This window comes from Felis catus, chromosome A1, assembly GCF_018350175.1.
Source record: "Felis catus isolate Fca126 chromosome A1, F.catus_Fca126_mat1.0, whole genome shotgun sequence".
NCBI lineage: Eukaryota > Metazoa > Chordata > Mammalia > Carnivora > Felidae > Felis > Felis catus.
Window position 1 is genome coordinate 17,476,970 of NC_058368.1, and position 17,823 is coordinate 17,494,792.

Genomic DNA, 17,823 nt, shown 5'->3' on the forward strand with positions numbered 1-17,823 from the left:
AGAGCTTGAAAATCATTTTTTGAGAGCCACATTTCTATTTTGCGGGTTTGCATGTGTTAGGTTGTGATTTTTCAATCTTAATTAAAAAAAAATGAACGTAGAGAGGTTAAGGCATATCTATGGATACCCTTATTTTTGGCTGACGGGCGAAGTCCGCAGTGTGGACCGCCCCAAGGGGCGGAAAAGGGTGGTCAGTGGGTCAGCCCGAGCCGTGTGACCTGGGGGCGTGGACCCCGAACGCACCAGGAAACCGCTACCCGAGATCTGATTTTCTCTCACCCCGATCTGTGCTCTCCTCTGGGTTTTCAAAACCCGCGCATCCAGGAAGAGGGAATTGGAGATAGGAGCTTCGACCCCGAGGTTGGGCCGACGCCCTATGCGGCGACGAACGGCGTGGACCTGAGAGCGTTCGGTGGCCCCCAGCCGCCTGCGGACCCTTCCGTCTCGTCATGGCGAGATTATGGGTCGGCCTGGCAGGCGCTGGCTTCTTTCTTGCATTACTGGTTTTGCATTCGCGTTTTTGTGGCTCACCGGTGAGTTGAGCAGTGAAGACGTGTCGGGTGTGTGGACGGCACCGTTGAGAGGCGACGCCGCTGTTGGGTGGAGGTGGCGGGCCCTGGCTCCCGCACTGGCTTGTCTCAAAACCCCCACCCGGGCCGAACTGCCGACGTCCTGCTTTGTCTCTTCGGGTTTAAAAGTTTGTATATGATGCATCGCCGTTTCTCTGTGTTCTTTTTTTCCCCAGACCCCACTACGTCTCCAAATAATTTGCAGGTTTGTATTGTGGCCCCCTTGGTCTTTCGACGTATAAACCCATTCCCCAATCATTTCTGTCCAGCAGCCTCAACACCTCTGTATCAGGTGTCAAGGCATGCTTAAAAATAAACATTTATTGGGGCGCCTGGGTGGCTCATTCGGTTGAGCGTCCGACTTCGGCTCAGGTCATGATCTCATGGTCCGTGAGTTCCAGCCCCGCGTGGGGCTCTGTGCTGATGGCTCAGAGCCTGGAGCCTGTTTCAGATTCTGTGTCTCCCTCTCTCTCTGCCCCTCCCCCGTTCATGCTCTGTCTCTCTCAGTCTCAAAAATAAATAAACGTTAAAAAAAAATTTTTTTTTGAAATAAACATTTATTTATTTATTTTTTTAACCTAGAGAGTGAACTGAATCTTAATCTTCTGTTTTTTTTTTTTTTTTTTTTTTTTTTTTTTTTAAGGTTTTAAGGAAATTTGCTTTTCAAGTTTCCTGGACAACCAAGGAAATTCTTTACCGGCTGGATGTGGGATGGCCTAATCGTCCAGAATACTTTACTGGAACAACATTTTGTGTTGCAGTTGACTCCCTCAGCGGATTGGTTTACGTAGCCCAGGTTAGTAAAATTGGGATTAAAAAAAAAAAATTATGAATACAAAGGAAACAGCTTCTTGATTTGCTGCACTAAGTAACCATGTATGTTTACATTACGGTAATCGTGAAATTTGGTTTTTTTGGATTGGTTTTGAGTAAATATTTTGGTTTTGAATGTAATAGTTAATACTGTTAGGTTTTGAAGATGGTTTTTAAACATTATTAATTTCTCAATTAACCTTTAATTGTTGTTTTTCTCTACCAAAATAAAGATTACTTTCTAAAAAATAATCTTATCTAAGCAGTTATTTTTATATACCTTCAGAGAGGGGATAACATCCCAAAGGTATTAGTGTTCACAGAGGATGGATATTTCCTACGATCCTGGAATTACACAGTTGACACACCTCATGGTATATTTGCAGCCAGTACACTACATGAACAGTCTGTCTGGATCACGGATGTAGGAAGTGGTATGTGTAGTAATATCTATTAAATTGTCTTGCTAGAAATCATATTTTTGCCCATGTTCTTGCTTGTATGCTTTAAAATCAAGAGTTGCTAAATATAAGTTCTTTAATGACTTATGAAATCACTTCTTTCTAAAAATCTTTATATTGTACTTCCGTAGAGTCGAGACATTTAATAAGAAGGCTACCGTTGTGATTTTTCCATTAACTTGTCAAGGGACTTTTCCTCTTTGTAGCGCCAGTTGTGAGACTATACTTTCAGGGATCCTTTTTTATAGTTTTTAAAACATCAGCTGCTCCTCCCAGGTTAAATGTAAACCTCTTGTGTGAAGCCACAGAACTAACAATCTCTGAGAGTTAGTAAAATCCCTGTCTCGTTTTCCTTTACCAGTTCTCTTTCAGAAGAGATTGTGCTAAGAAACCAGAACTGCTTTGTTGCCCAAAATGCAAGATTTGCAGAAACTGCTGGTGTTAATGTTTCTGAAATCCTACCTACTGCAGCATGTCTGAAATTTTCCTTCCAAAAAACATTTTTAGTAGAGTATGTTGTAAATCAAGCACAGTTGAATTTATAGCTGTGAATGGTTTCATTGATAACTGTTTGCGTATTATTGTGGCTTAAGACAAGATAGTACCAGAGATGACTTGTGATTATAATTTCAGGATCTCAAGAATGAATGGGATCATAAAGACAGTATTTCTAGATAACCTGGCATTATGTCAGGATCTCAGGAATGAATGGGATCATAAAGACAGTGTTTCTAGTATTCTTTGGCCCAGTTACATTCATGGCTTGAAGGACATCCTGTTTCTTCACTTCTGGCTAGTTCAGATGCCATTTTGGAATTAGTGAACTCTCAGTTTTTGTTAGAAGTGCTGTTACCATTTGTTCTCAGAACCCAAGAGATTTCTGAGCTTCAGCTGATAATCCATTCGTTTCAAAATGTAGTTTGGATTGTAAGATTTTGGTTAAAAAAAAAATCTGGACTGCATCTGATTTCATTGTAATACTGTAATGAAATATGGCTCTTTTCTCTCTTTTTTTCAGAATTTACTGTTAAAAGCCTTTAGTTTTTCATTTATTCCATTCATGTGATCCTTTTTTATAAAATACTTCATTGATTCCCACAAATAAAAAGAACACACATGACCTCTTCATTCTTTCCATTATAGCTGGGTTTTTTTCATGCACAAATATGGAGACACTTTATATTCCTTCCCATTTTTTGAAGAAATACATTCCTTTAATAAAAATATGGCTGTAAATGAGCCTATAAAAAAAAAAAACCCACAAGAATGTTTTCCACTGGTAGTCTGTGTCCTTTGCCAATTTTTTAGGAACTTTGAAGGTTGCATTCTGTAATAATATTATGTTCTCTTATTATTGCTACAGACTAACTCAAGCTTTCAAATGAGGCATAATAATAAATACACTTTTTAAGTTAGAATTGTAATGCAAGTTTGATTCACTTTATTTCCAGTAAGCTCAGTGTGTCCGATTTATCTTTTGAATGCCTAACAGTTAGTTTCGTCTTGGTATGCCTTCAAATTGATTTCTCTTAACTACTTTATGGTTTTTTCCTATTTGTTAATACTTTATATTTTTGCTTGTAAGGAATTTTCACTCAAAGAAGTCTTGATGTAAGTGAAAGGATATGATACTAACAATTTGGGAAGATTTATTCCCTTCTTAGGAAAAAAATGTTAATGGGTTGAATTTGAACTTGTTTCCACTAGGAGAAAGGGTAGTTTTAAAATTTGTATTATAGTGCACTTTTTGCGCTATACTACTAAAATTTGAGTGCATATGATTGAAATAATGATTTTCAAATATAAGTTCCTTTTCCAGTTCCTTTTTGGTTTCTTTTTGCAAGGAATGCTCCTTCAAGGTTGTATTTATGATAAAAAAGAAAATGACCTACCTATAATTTAGCATCACAAGCTTCCTGTATAAGGAGCCAATTGTTTTGGTTTGATTTACTTGAATTTAGAATCTTACTTATTTAGGAGTACCTGAGATTTTAATTCATAATAAGTTTGGTTGTAACTAATGAAGAAGCTCAATTAACTGTTTAATTCTAGTACATTTTTGCTCCCTGCTTACTTGAAAAACGTGGATGTTTGGACAGTGGTTGTATTTGTGAAGTGTGTGTGTTTATCTTTATAGGATCCTATGGTCATACTATTAAAAAATACAATTCCTTTGGTGATCTTGTTCAAGTGTTGGGTACCCCAGGCAAGAAAGGCACTGGTTTGACTCCCCTACAGTTTGATAACCCCGCAGAATTGTATGTAGACGACACAGGAGATATTTACATCGTGGATGGAGACGGAGGATTGAATAACAGATTGATCAAATTGTCCCAAGGTACCTGGCTTAGCTTTGCATGGCATTATAAGAATGTTATTCAATAAGTTGCATTGCTTTAGTTTGCTTGATACTTGGTAAATATCATAACTGTTGCATGTTGTATATGAAGCTGTGTGTAAAGGGCTCAAGTGAGATGTGTGGGATGGCCAATAATAAATGGTGCTGATGATAGGCTTGCTTAATTCTCAAAAGGTAGGCGTTTGCTTTGAATGAAACTGGAAGCACTTTGGGGATTTATAGTGGGCTCAAGAAGTAAGTGGTTATCCTGTCCAGTTCCGAATAAGGAGATTGGGAACCTGACATCCCAGAGCTGAGGTATCCTTCAGTTTGATCAGCTAAAGTTTGTGTTTGTATTTTACTGTTGTTGTGTCCTCAGTCGTATTCTAGGTGCAGGTCTATTTCAGATGAAACCGTTAAATGGTACTCTGCGGTATTGATAAAGTAAAATGAGACTAGGAGGAGAAACTTCTGTTGACTGGAGAAGTAGGGCAAGGGTTCCTAAAAGAAGTAGTTCTTGAACTACACTGATTTTGGTGGGAGGAGAAGGGAGATGGGAGGAACGTTCACCAAGGTCTACAAGTGGTAATTAGCAAGTTTTCCAGGAAAGGAGCTTAGGATGTAATTTTTGAATAGTAGAAAGTACGATTTGGGATGTTGAAGGCTTATCAAAGAATTTTGAAGCCATAATTTTGCCTTTAAAATGTCTGAGGTTTTTTAGTGGGAAGGTGATGTTACAGAAGCAGTGTTTACAATAGACACTGTACCGAGATATATTTGCAGTAAGCGCTGTCATTTGGACACGATATAAACCCCTACATGGAAGCTGTGTAGTCAGCTTATCACCCAGTAACTGAGTTTGGTTGGTGATAGTTAAAGGGAGGTGACGTAGGGATAAAGCAAGACTCAAAAAATTCTATGAAAGAAACAACCAAACTCAGGAGACAGATTGAATGGCTGTGATAAAAAAAATTGCCACAGGGGCACCTGGGTCGCTCGGTCGGTTAAGCATCTGACTTCGGCTCAGGTCACGATCTCGAGGTTTATGAGTTTGAGCCCTTTTGGGGCTGCTGCTGTCAGCACAGAGCCCACTTTGGATCCTCTGTCCACCTCTTCTCCACCCCTCCCCCACTTGCGCTCGTGCACTCTCTCCTTCTCTCTCTCTCAAAACTAAATATCTTTTTAAAAAAATCGCCACAAACTAAATGGCTTAAATGGAAATGTTTTCTCTCGTAGTTTTGGAATCCAGAAGTCTGAATCTAATGGGCAGGCCATGCTCCCTCTAATGGCACGAGAGGAGAATCCCTCTTTGCCTCTCCGGCTTCCCGTGGCTCCAGACATTCCTTGGCTTGGGGCAGCATATCTCCAGTCTCTGCCTCTGTCTTCAGATGGCTTTCTTTTCTGTGTGTGTCTGTGTCTCAAATCTCCCTCTCCTTTCTCTTACAAGGACACTAGTCATTGGATTTAGGGTCCACCCTAAATCTAGGATCATCTCTTCACAAGATCCCTAACTTCATTGTATCTCCAAGACTCTGTGTCCAATAAAGTCACATTTACAGATACAGGAGTACCTGTGACTCGGGCTTGGGCATATCTTTAGGGGTAGAGGTAATAGGGGTAGAGGTAATAAAGGAGACAGACTATGAAAACAATGTGAATTTTTAAGCTCAGAGGAATTGTAATACCAAATAACTGATTAGTTAGGAAGGGGTATCAGTTTGAGGGAGATGTTGACATGAATCACAGCAGTGGTTTTGAGTGGTAAAAGATTCAAGTGGAGATAGTCATTAAAGAAGTCGATTAATTGCTTGAAACAGAGAAGGAATTTTTTTTTCTGGTAAAGCATAAGAATTAAACAAAGTGGTACACAAACAGAAAGCCAGTAAAGCATAATCAATTGGAGGTATAATTGAAGAGTTTGTTTGCAACTTAAGACATAAAATATAACATGCAAATGTGTCAGGTATTCTATATGTTGCTCTGACCAACTAACTATGTTTACCACTGTCCAGATTTTATGATACTTTGGCTGCATGGAGAACGGGGGACAGGGCCTGCCAAGTTCAACATACCTCACAGCGTTACAGTTGATTCGGCTGGTCGGGTAAAAAATACACTCTCGTTGTATCTGGAACTGTGTATCTAAATGTGTGTGTGTGTGTGTGGGGGGGTGTATGGGCATATATATATATATATATATATATATATATATATATATCTTGGTGCACATGTGTGTTTCTGGACGTATAAATTACGTATGAATGTTTGTGGTTGTGTGTATCTGGGTATATCTGGGCAGTTCCTGTGGGGCTGGGTATACCCACGTACTCTTACAAATGTTTGGGTCCCATACTGGAGAGAGTTCCCCAAATATTTAAAAAGAACAAAATAGATTTTCTATGTCACTTAAAGGTAGAAGGAACAAATAAAGGAATAGAACATAAGTAACCTGAAGAAGAAATGAGTCACCCTCCCACTAAGAAAACTACGATGTGTTTGAATATATTTTTAACTTGAGAATTCAATTCATTCTAGAATATGTTGACCAAAAGGGAGAAGGGAGAGCTTAACCTTGGAAGCTTGAAAACAAGAGCCACCTTGGCAAGCTCTGTTCTCACTAGCTCCAGTGTGGGGAACAGAACACTTTAACTGATGCATTTCAACCCATTTCTTTTTCCCACCCGTCTCTTTTGCACACCGTTAAGCATACATACCACTTCTTTGGGGTTACTTTCCCCAAACCAAACCCCACCCAAAATGTTACCTTAGTTTTTCCTGTTTTCCTATAGTGGCCTGTACTTCCCCCATTATAGTAACTGTCACACTATCGTATCAATTCACTGTCTCCCTTGACAGCGTGTAGGCTGTATGAGGGCACGTACTGAGTCTCTTTTGCTTTATATCTGGGCGTCTGGCACATACTGGTCATCTTACATGTAACTGAAGTGACTAAAGGACTTACTACACACACAATAGATGCATCAGACAATCTTGGCTTCATACCGTTAGAAATTTAATCCGTTTCCACTTCTGGCTCTGTGTTTAGCACGCAACCTTCTGATTGTGATTTGGCTTCCTGTGTAGACAAAATGAGAATGTTTTAATCATAAAATCTTCAGGTAGTTCTCAGTGTAGATAGGAAGATAACTGAACATGTGAATTTTGTCTGTAAATGGGGAGCTAGAAAGTTGGAATTCTGGTTTTAAACACATTACCCTGCTGAGCCTGGTTAACTTCTCCCTTTGTGGGATAAGAACAAGATCAAGTTTCTGAGCAGGCAAGACTTAGACCCTGGTAAATCCTCCACAGTGATAAGTGCCCTTTTGAGAGGCCTTGGAGAACATTTGATGGACATCCTCTGGCATTACTGAATGATGAGAAATGAGAATGTTCATTTCCGCACACTTGTGTTTTAACCACAGTCATGCTGTTCTGAACGTTTTATGTGATTGACTCAGTCATCATCCAAGCCTATGTGAAAAGTTCATTAGGTCCAGAGTTAAACTTGCCGGTGTTTCTTAAACAAGATTTCTCAGATTTTGTTCACTAGGAAAGATAACGCTAACAATCTAAAGTATTATTCAGTCTTATGACCTAAACTGTATTTCTTCCTTGGTCACTCATCTAAGACAGTAATCCCAAAATCTTTAAGGAAATCCATCCTTACTAAAGAATCACGAATCAGGAAAAGGTCTTGAGAAATTGCCTTACATAGAGATCAACAACCTCTCTAAAGTGAAACAGTTTATTTGTGTCTTATTGTAGATGAATTTAGTGGCTACTGAAACTCAAACATACTGACAAATACATAGTTAGGGTTACCTTGAAGAAACAGTCCCTGAATCCACAAAGCCAAGATCCTGAAAGGAGAAGAAGGTAGAGGTCAGTGGGGCAGGCCCATACTTCCAGTCCAGTGTTACATACCCCTCTATAATCCTAGCTGCATGTCATAAAATGATTTCGCTGTATGTATGCTGTAGGTTGCATGTATCAGATATAGTACGTGAGATGCCATTTAACGTGAATCTACTCTCCTGTTTTATGACAGTAGTTTCCTTAGTAACTCATACCACCCTATAGCAAAACGGAATTAAACCTGTCGTTAGCCTACTGTCATTCTTAAAAGTTACTGAAGTCTTCTAAGCTTCCTCTTCCAGTGGGTTGGCACTTTGGACATGCCTTGCTAAATAGCAGGTGGATGTTTAGTGATACTGCGAGAGGAATGAATACCCTAGCCTGGGCTCCTGAGGAACAAGGCTGTGTTTCTTTCTTTTTGTCTTCTAACCTAGCCCTGGAACTGGCAGGGTGGCAGTACTCAGCCGGAAGGTGAATGCCTGTGAGAGGAACGGATGAATTCTGTCCCTCCTCAGTGTTGCTCATGTTCCGCATCATGACGGAGGACTCCGGTTTTCTTGTTATTCGGGTGCTTGGTAGAGCGGGCAGAGTACTGTGTGTGGGATTTGAGTTGAGACAGGTGGCCTAAAGTGGCTCTCCCACGTATTGGAAGCTCACTTCAAACAAGGGATTTAAACTTTCTGAACTTTAATTTCCTGTCTGAAGATAGGGCTGACCTTCTTTGAGGCCCTCTGAGAACCGCATGAGATGATGTATGGGAAACCAGTAGAAATAAACATCCATCCCGCCCCTCTCCCTTTTTGTTTTCTCATTATATGTGGATCTTTTCCAAAAAACATTTTTTTGCTTTCTCAGGTATGGGTTGCTGACCGAGGAAATAAAAGAATTCAAGTATTTGATAAAGACACTGGGGAGTGGTTAGGAGCATGGAATAATTGTTTCACAGAAGAGGGACCTTCTTCAGTCAGGTAACATTTTCCTTTTTTTTTTTTTTTTTTTTTTTTTAATGCTTTTTTAAAATCTGATTTATGTTTGCTTCTCTGAAGAGCTAGCTGAAACGTTAAAATATTATTTTCAGAAGGTGGAACAGGAACAGAAACAAGTTTGCAGAGAATACATAACCATATTTCAGATCCCAAGCAGAGGAAGAAAAGCAGTTAAAGTCCCAGTGCACTGTGGGGTCGGGGTGTCGGATAACATATGCTGGACCTCCTACAGCTCTCACCCTCAGGGTACATGTGGTGAATTTTTAAACGTAGAACGAAAATAGAAATCTGGAGTCTGTAGTGTCAGCCTAGCACCGACTCTCCTGTCCGTTAGTTTCATTTTGTGTGGTTCTCGCGTATTACTTTTTGTTGTTGTTCAGGCTATTCTTTGGCTACGTCTACCCTCACAAATCTTTATTTCCTCATAAACAGAATTAGACAAACTTAAATTCTCCTCGAAAGCAACCTTCAGCAAGTGTAGGTGCCTATTGTTGTTAAGCGTTGTAGGGGAGAAAAGTGTTGAAGAAGTCAACATTTATATTGATCTTGCATACATTTATTCTGTAAAATGTCTCTGTCCTTAGATTTACTCCTGACGGGAAGTACGTGATCGTAGCCCAGCTGAATCTCAGCAGGGTCTTACTGGTGGCCGCACCCCCAGTGGGAAGCATTGGCAACTGTTCCGTGATCAACACAATCCAACTAGCAGACCAGGTTTTACCTCATCTCTTAGATGTCAGCGGGAAGACTGGAGCCATCTATGTAGCAGAAATCGGAGCAAAGCAAGTGCAAAAATATGTCCCAGTGGAGGGCCATTTTCCTTTGTTCACACATTCATAATGTTTCTTTTCCCAGAGATGTTTCAAGTGGAAGTTCAGATTCTCAAATTCATTGCCATGTCCTTACAAATAACGTTCAGGCACCAGTATTTGCTTCTTTATTTTCCCATGATCTAGTGATGAGAAGAATCTGTTCTTATATCCTTCAGAACCATATGTTTTGTTGCTGTTCTCATGACTTAGTTTTACTTGTAAGTGCATAAGGCTATTTTAACGAAGGAAATGTAATTCTAAAAAATGGGATCTGAAAGAGGGACTAAGACCATAAGGTAGGTATTTGCCCAGGTAGATTAATCCTCCCTGGGGGGAAGAGGGAAAGGAATAAAAACAGGTTTTGCAGGATATATTGAACTTCACATGAAGGACTACAGTTTGTTCACCTTATATAAAATGTACCTTTTGAGCGATTAAGTCAGATGGGCTCTTGATCAATGAGTACCCACAGGATGCTAGCTCCTAAAGATTCAGAGAGGAAGAATCAGGACTTACCTGTGTGAGCCTGTTCAGTAGCATCTAGTCCAGTGGGAGACAAGTGTGCAAACTGATACAAGCGTGTCAGCAGGCCTCAAGCGTGTCTTGTAGGAACATTACATCTGACAGAGAGAATCCTGGAGATTTTGCGGGGAAAGTCCATTCGAGCTCCCAACTTAAACCAAAGAGGGGAAAACAAGGTGGTCCACATGGACAAGCTGTAAAAAGTTACAGACTTGCTGAGAACCCTGATAGGCTTTCTTTTAAAAGCCCAGCTTGGCCTGGGTCCTTCAGCTGTAAGATACTTTGTCTCAGCCTCTAAATGTAGGAATAAAACAGCAGGCATTTAAGCACTTTACTGAAAGGGATCTTTACAAGTACTAACTGGGATGTTTTTTAATTAAAGGTACGACTGAAAATAGGGCCCTTCATTCCTTTTTTCCTCCTTCCCTCCCTCCCTCCCTCCCTCCCTCCCTCCCTCCCTCCCTCCCTTCCTTATCTTCTTTTTTTAAAACATGAACTCAGTTCATTCCTAACATCTGTCTACCTCAAAGAAGTTTTAGAATTGTATATATGGGGATCTGTTAAGGTGAATAATTTCTTAGCTTTCTATTTCTACGTCTCTCTACCCTTTGGTCTGAATACCGGATGAAAGACCGTCTTTTCGGTTCTAGTTTATTCTAGGTTCTGTTCAGACCTCGCCGTATGATGATGTCAACTCATTCGTCCCCTTCTTCTTGTATTCACCTCCCTCCTTATCCCAGACTTGCACTGTAAATCGTGGCGCATGTGAGAAATCTTGAGCTGACTTTCCTCATCACCCATTGTAGCTGCCGTCTGTTTTCCAGACCTCAAGGAATTCACACTATTTTGATGCTCGGATCATATCTTGACACAGATAGAAAGTTAAATCTACCAACAGGAAACTGTCCTGTGTTCCAAGGCCTTTGATAAGTGTGTTTGTGCCGCTGTCCAAGCTGTATGATCTTCAGTGAGTCTTCTTAGTTTTTCTCCTTAGTAAAATGGGAGCATCATTTCCTTCCTCCTTCAGAAATGCTGCAAGGATCAGATGTCCGACAGATACAAATGTGCCCTTTGAAATCTAAGCTCCCAGGGCATTCGAGGCAGAAATTCTTAAACAGAGATCCTTCCAGCTGCTTAATTTACCTGATAGCAACTATCCAGTTTGCCTTAATTTTGCGTTGAGTGCTTTTTTCAAAACCTATCCTTGTGAACTTTATGCAGCTTAGCAAATATAGTAAATTTACTTGGATAGAAGGAAGTGATTTGAGAGTTTTGTTTTGTTTTGTTTTGTTTTTAAGCCAGGACAAGAAGTGCAAATACCTCTTAGAAGGAATACAGGTTAGGTAAACTGATCTTGTCATTTTAAAAATGTTGTAGTTAACTTTGTTTTATGCCAGTTTCTTATAAAACTTGTTGAAAGTATTGTTGCCATATATCTTGCTAAAAGTGTTTATTAGCATACTTGAAATCATAGTATTTCACTTTTTTCCTTTGGGTTAATTGGTTAAATGATTGAGAAAATGTGTTGCATTTTGACTAAAAAATACGAATTAAACTTTTGGAAAGAAAAGGCAGTATTATCTGGCTCTCTAAGTAATGTTTGATTTTATTATTATAAAAGCAGTTTTAGAACTTCTTATTCTGTTAAAGAATTTCAGCAATCCTGATAGCACAAGTTGGCACTGAGAGAGTATCCTTCATTCACGTGTAAAGTATAGGCTAGATCTCCCGGAGGGGGAGATTACTTTTCTAAATTAGGAAACCAAAGACTGTATCTTCCCTAACCCCTATTAGAACATCGGGTCTCTATGATGGAATTATTTGTCCGCAGAGGCAGCCTGTGTGAAATCAAGAGGGTAAACTAAGAAGACCCATATAATTTGTGCTTCGGTCACTTACCAGGTCAAAAGACCGCTTCAAGCATTGCGGTCATCAGGCTAAATAAAGGCAGTCAAGTCCCAACTTTTATTCTGCATTTGTTGATTTTGAACCCTGGATTTTAAAACAGGGTACGTTGGATAGCCCGCATTGCAGCTGGAAACTGCCAGATTTTTGCTCCTTTGACTCACCAAAATAAGTCTGTTGGAATCAAGAAGAAAAAAAAAAGTATCCTAAATGTATGACTTTCTTTTACTCTTTAAAATTTCAGCGATAATCACATAAAAAAAAACCTTTAAAAAAAGAGATTCATTTATTCAACAAAAACGTGAAAGCGCAGATGTGCGAAGGCTCTCAGGCAGGTGTCCTCTGCCCTCGCCCTCGTAGTTGGCCATCTACTGGAGAGAAGTTTCCTTTCAGTTCACCCTGGGAGGTGCCTTCCTTGCACTGGTGGTGTTTTACGTTCTTGGTACAAGAGAGGGCGGTAGAGTCCTGCTTACAAGCATTTCTTGAAACCGGAAGTGGATTTTCATCTTTATACTTTGACTTTTTTAACAATTGAGGTAAACCATACTTTTTTTTCTTTAGCTTGTGTATCTTGAGGAAATTAGCTTGTAGGTGACATCCTTTCCAAGGGTTATTGGGATATTTACTGTTGAGACATTTCCATGTTTTAAAAAAACCAAAACACTTTTTTTTTTTAAATTTTTAATGTTTATATTTGAAAGAGAGAGAGTGGGGGAGAGACAGAGAGAAGGGGAGACACAGATTCTGCAGCTGACTCCAGGCTCTGAGCTGTCAGCACAGAGCCCGATGCGGGGCTCGAACTCACGAACTGTGAGGTCATGACCTGAGCTGAAGTCAGATGCTCAACCGACCGAGCCACCCAGGCGCCCCAAAACACTTTCAATAAAAGCCAAACTAACAGCCAGAAGGGAATAACTTAAACTGTAACCTGAAGAGGAGTTTAGTGTAATAGAAAATACATTCATATTAGCAGAAAATTATTCCTTTTCTCCTTACTAGATTTTTTTGTTTTAAACAATTTTGCTTCATAGTTGCTGACTCTTTTACAAATATTATTTACAAAGAGGCCCAGTAATTTCTCCACCAGACACCCATAGAATCCATGAGTTTATAGAGTAAGTTAGTCCTGTGAACATGTAGTGACATATAGATACTCCCTTTGTATGTAAGAACTGAGTGGAATTTAAGCAGTGAAAAATAGCGCTTTTTGAAACTTTTGTTTCTTCCGTGGTAAACAATGAAAGGATATTGTTATGATTTAATTCTGCCTTTATGTCAAAGTGGCCCATCTTGGGGGGATCCTGTTTTCAGCGCCTATAATAGTCTGACCCTGGTAAACAGATTTGTGGTGTGGAGTTTCCCTTCGGATGCTACATGTAAGAATCTCACAAATAGACTCTAATCCAAAAGCAGTTGACCAAAATAATAACATGGTGTCTGGAAATAATTCTGAGACCTTCAAAGGGTGATCATAGAGCATAGGATTACTGAGCTATCCTTCAGAATGAAGATAATAAGTGGAAATAAGTGTGGCCCGTTGGTCCAGCTTAGTGAAAGAACATTCTAGCAAAGAGCTGTTCAGCAGTGGAACAGACTGTGTTCATATGGGAAGTGGTAAAGTTCAGTGATTCAGAACCCGAAATCTGGAGTTAGGTTGACCTGGGTTCTGATCCAAGCTCTGCCACTCACTTGCTGCGTTATTCTGACACTGCCTCATTTTTCTCCTTTGTGAAATGGAAATATTTGTATTTTCCTCATAGGGTCCTTGTGAATAGAAATGAGATTGTGCGGGTAGAACATTAAACCTAGTCCCTGACACACAGTAAGCACTCCCCACACCTTAAGAGACTCGTTTGAGGTATGTCAGCCAGAGACCGGCAGTCGTGCCATCTTTGGGCAGAAATTCTTACCCTGGGAAGATGAGAAGACCAGATGACCTTCCCTATGGTATGATTCTGTGTTTAGTCACACTATTGAAGACTAAAGATACCGTTGTAATACACTAAGTCATCTATCATTTAAGAATGGCCACTTTTTAGTCATCTAGGAATATGGTGGTGAGCAAGGTAGACTCCTTTTCTGGAATACACATTCTACATTGGGAAACAGAACAGTTTGAGTGAAAAAGTGAGATTCTGATGAGACTGTGGTAAATACCAACACTTGGTTGGCTAAACACCCATTCTCAATTGTCTTCCTTCTACCACTTTGGAGACTGGAAGAGCTAGGTGCTTGCTTTCTCAGCCTAACCAGCATCTAGGGGTAGTCACATGATGTTCTGGCCAGTGCAACATAAAAGGGGGATTTCTGGAGAATCATTTGCTTTTGGATTTAAGAGAATAAAAAGGTATGCTTAGCACCACCGCCTTCTCCCTCCTTCCCTGACGAACTTGAATGTAATGCCTTGAGTTGCAGCAGCCATCTTGGAACTATAAAGCAACAAATGACATTCTTAAGGAAGGCAGAAAGAAGGCTGGGTTTTTATGATTGGGGAACCACTATATTGGCCTGGTAATTCCTTGCTCTAGATTTTTATGTGAGATAATTAAATGTTTTAGTTAATTTAAGCCAGTGTTTTGGTTGGGTGTTTTCTTGCAGATAAAAAGCATTCCTAAGAAATTCACTATTAAATTAACCTACGTTCATTTGGATTGATTTTTTTTTTTTTTATGGTTTTAAGATTCTATATCCAGGAAAATAGTCTGCTGTTATGTCTTATTTTATGTCCTTTAATAAGATGTTTTTGGTGGTTTTTTTTTTTTTCAATTTAGATTCTGTGCATTTCTTTTGAGACACATTTAGATTCCTGTGTCAAATTTATTCCGCACATTTATTAATTATAGCTACTAGAGTAGGATTTTTTTCCCCATTGCTGATTAGTTTTGGGTGGTATAGAGAAAGGGTATCAATTCTTTCTTATGTATGTCATATCTATTCACCTTAATAAACCCTTATTAATTTTAATTAGCTATTATAGATATTCAGACTTTGTAGGTATACCACTCTGAAAATAAAGATAACTATATGCCTTTCAAGATTTTTATTGCTTGTTTGATTTTTTAAAATTTTATTGCATTAGCTACATTGTTCAAAACAATGTTAAGTGATAGTAGTGATATGATGTATCTTTGTCTTATTTCTGATTTTAATGGAAATATTGGTACTTTACCAAATATGATATTTGCTATTGAATGTTGGTAATTTTCATACTTAGTTTTTTAATCTCAGAATTTTATTAAGAATCATTGCTTAATTTTGGGGTGCCTGGGTGGCTCTGTTGGTTAAGCGTCCGACTTCGGCTCAGGTCATGATCTCACAGCTCATGGGTTCGAACCCCACATCGGGCTCTGTGCTGACAGCTCAGAGCCTGGAGCCTGCTTCAGATTCTGTGTCTCCCACCCTCTCTGCCCCCCCCCAAAATAAACATTAAAAAAATTTTTTTAAATAGTTGTAAAGAATTATTGCTTAATTTTATAATGGCTTTTGGCATTGATGTGTACAATATATTGACTAATGAAAGGTACAGATATTATGGTTATTGTTAGAAAAACTTTAGTTGGTAATTGATTTCTTGCCTGAAACTTCTATTCTTCAAAGAAAGAGGGCAGTAGAGTGCCATCATATAGAATTTATCAATTATGGTCCACCCATCTCCAAAAAGAATTTGAGCCTCTTTGCGATAACATTTTAAAAATATGTTAAAATAGAGTAATGTCAAAAATTGCATAGAAGGGAGGAAAACACATTTATTCAAAACCTGGATTCATAGTTATGGCAATTAAGCATTATTCTGAGTTTTCTCATAGCCAAAGAAGGAAATGTGGATATATAATTTTCATCTAATAAAAGGAAATAGATCCATTCTTTAAGGAAGCAAGAACTTTTTTCCCCATTTTTCCATTGCATGGACCTTTAAAGGTGAAATGAAACAATATTTATAAAATATATTTTTTATAATTTACATAAGTTATATAAACTATTTATAAAAATATTTATAAAACAAAAATTTAATATAACACGAAGAAACTTTTTTTTAATGTAATGAAAAATCACGGGAGGTGTGAGAAAGGGATAGGGTCTTTAAGCCAGTAGTTCAATAAATATTAAGTATTCTTATTTGTCGTATACACCACGGATTGGACGCACAGTCTTTGTCAGGGCTTGATAGAGTGATGGTGGTAATGTTCTGTATTTCCGCTGTCCAACATGGTAGCCCCTAGCACATGGGCTTTTGAGCACTTGAAATGTAGTTTGTGTGTCTGAGGAACTGAATTTCCTACCTTCTTTTTACTTAATTTAAATCGTTACATATGGCTATTGGCTACTGTATTGGACAAACACAGCAGGTGACTAGGTTTTCATAATAATGGCCAGCAGTTTGTTTCGACTCAGTTTCCTTGTTCGTTTGTATGATTTGCTTTCTCTGTAGTGTGACCTTTTGGCAATGTTTCTAATAATTCCACGAAGATTAAAGATTAAAAATTATCATGCATCTTGAAATACTTCATTGTTGAATCTTTTGTTAAATATTTTCCAAGTGAAAGTGAAGTCATTCTGTGCAGAACTGAGGACAATGGTTCTCAAAAAGCTTTTAAGTGTTTATGTGTGTTTGTACTTACTTATCAGCTCACTTCTGGGAACATATCTGTTTTTCTATCTTTTTTTTCCCCCCCTGAAAAGAAACTATTTTTCACATGCAACAGCTCAGGTTTCAATGCAAACTTGTCTCACATAGATTTTTTTTTTTTAATGTTTCTTTATTCTTGAGAGACAGAGATAGAGGGCAAGCAGGGGAGCGGCAGAGAGAGAGGGAGACAGAATCTCAAGCAGGCTCCACACTGTCAGCAAGGAGCCCGACACGGGGCTCAAACCCACAAACTGTGAGATCATGACCTGAGCTGAAACCAAGAGTCAGACGTTTAAACAACTGAGCCACCCAGGTCCCCCCATATAGATTTTTTAATGCATCCCATAGAGGTATTCACAATAATTGTTGCAAATACCCTGAAAATCAGGTTAGAAGGCACTAAAATGCAATCACAGCTTCATTACTGGTAATATTGAGTTACTGCATCTTTACTAATGATTGTATTAGTTTCCATCTTTATTTGTATGCTTTAATTTTTTTTTTTAACCTTCCTTTTATTTTTTGAGAGACAGAGAGAGACAGAGCATGAGCAGGGGAGGGGCAGAGAGAGAGGGAGACACTGAATCTGTAGCAGGCTCCAGGCTCTGAGCTATCAGCACAGAGCCTGATGTGGGGCTTGAACTCACAAACTGTGAGATCATGACCTGAGCCAAAGTCCGACGTTTAACCGACTGAACCACCCAGGCACCCCACAAATCAATAACTTTTAATGTGCTCTGTCTCTCTTTTTTTATTGAGAGAGAGAGAGAGAGAGAGCTCACAAGTCAGGGAGAGGGCAGAGAGAGGGAGACACAGAATCCAAAGCAGGCTCCAGGCCCCGAGCCGTCAGCACAGAGCTCGACGCGGGGCTCGAACTCACAAGCTGCGAGATCACGACCTGAGCCGAAGTTGGACGTTGAACCAACTGAGCCACC

General features: G+C 39.3%; 1 protein-coding gene across 3 annotated transcripts; it reads left to right on the plus strand.

Moving 5' to 3' along the window:
* The first annotated feature begins 144 nt into the window (after positions 1-144).
* Positions 145-11,930, plus strand: NHLRC3 (NHL repeat containing 3). 3 transcript variants are annotated; one of them, XM_019825736.3, is made up of 8 exons: positions 145-533; positions 746-774; positions 1,213-1,365; positions 1,669-1,816; positions 4,035-4,181; positions 6,194-6,285; positions 8,892-9,004; positions 9,607-11,930. In XM_019825736.3, exons 1-8 carry the CDS (start codon positions 461-463, stop codon positions 9,860-9,862), a joined length of 1,011 nt encoding a protein of 336 aa, XP_019681295.1. In that variant the 5' UTR covers positions 145-460; the 3' UTR covers positions 9,863-11,930. The 3 variants fall into 3 exon arrangements, with proteins under 3 accessions (XP_019681295.1, XP_006927310.1, XP_003980391.1); XM_006927248.5 differs by having other exon boundaries at positions 148-533; positions 3,981-4,181; XM_003980342.6 differs by lacking the exon at positions 746-774 and having other exon boundaries at positions 149-533; positions 3,981-4,181.
* The last annotated feature ends 5,893 nt before the right edge of the window (positions 11,931-17,823 follow it).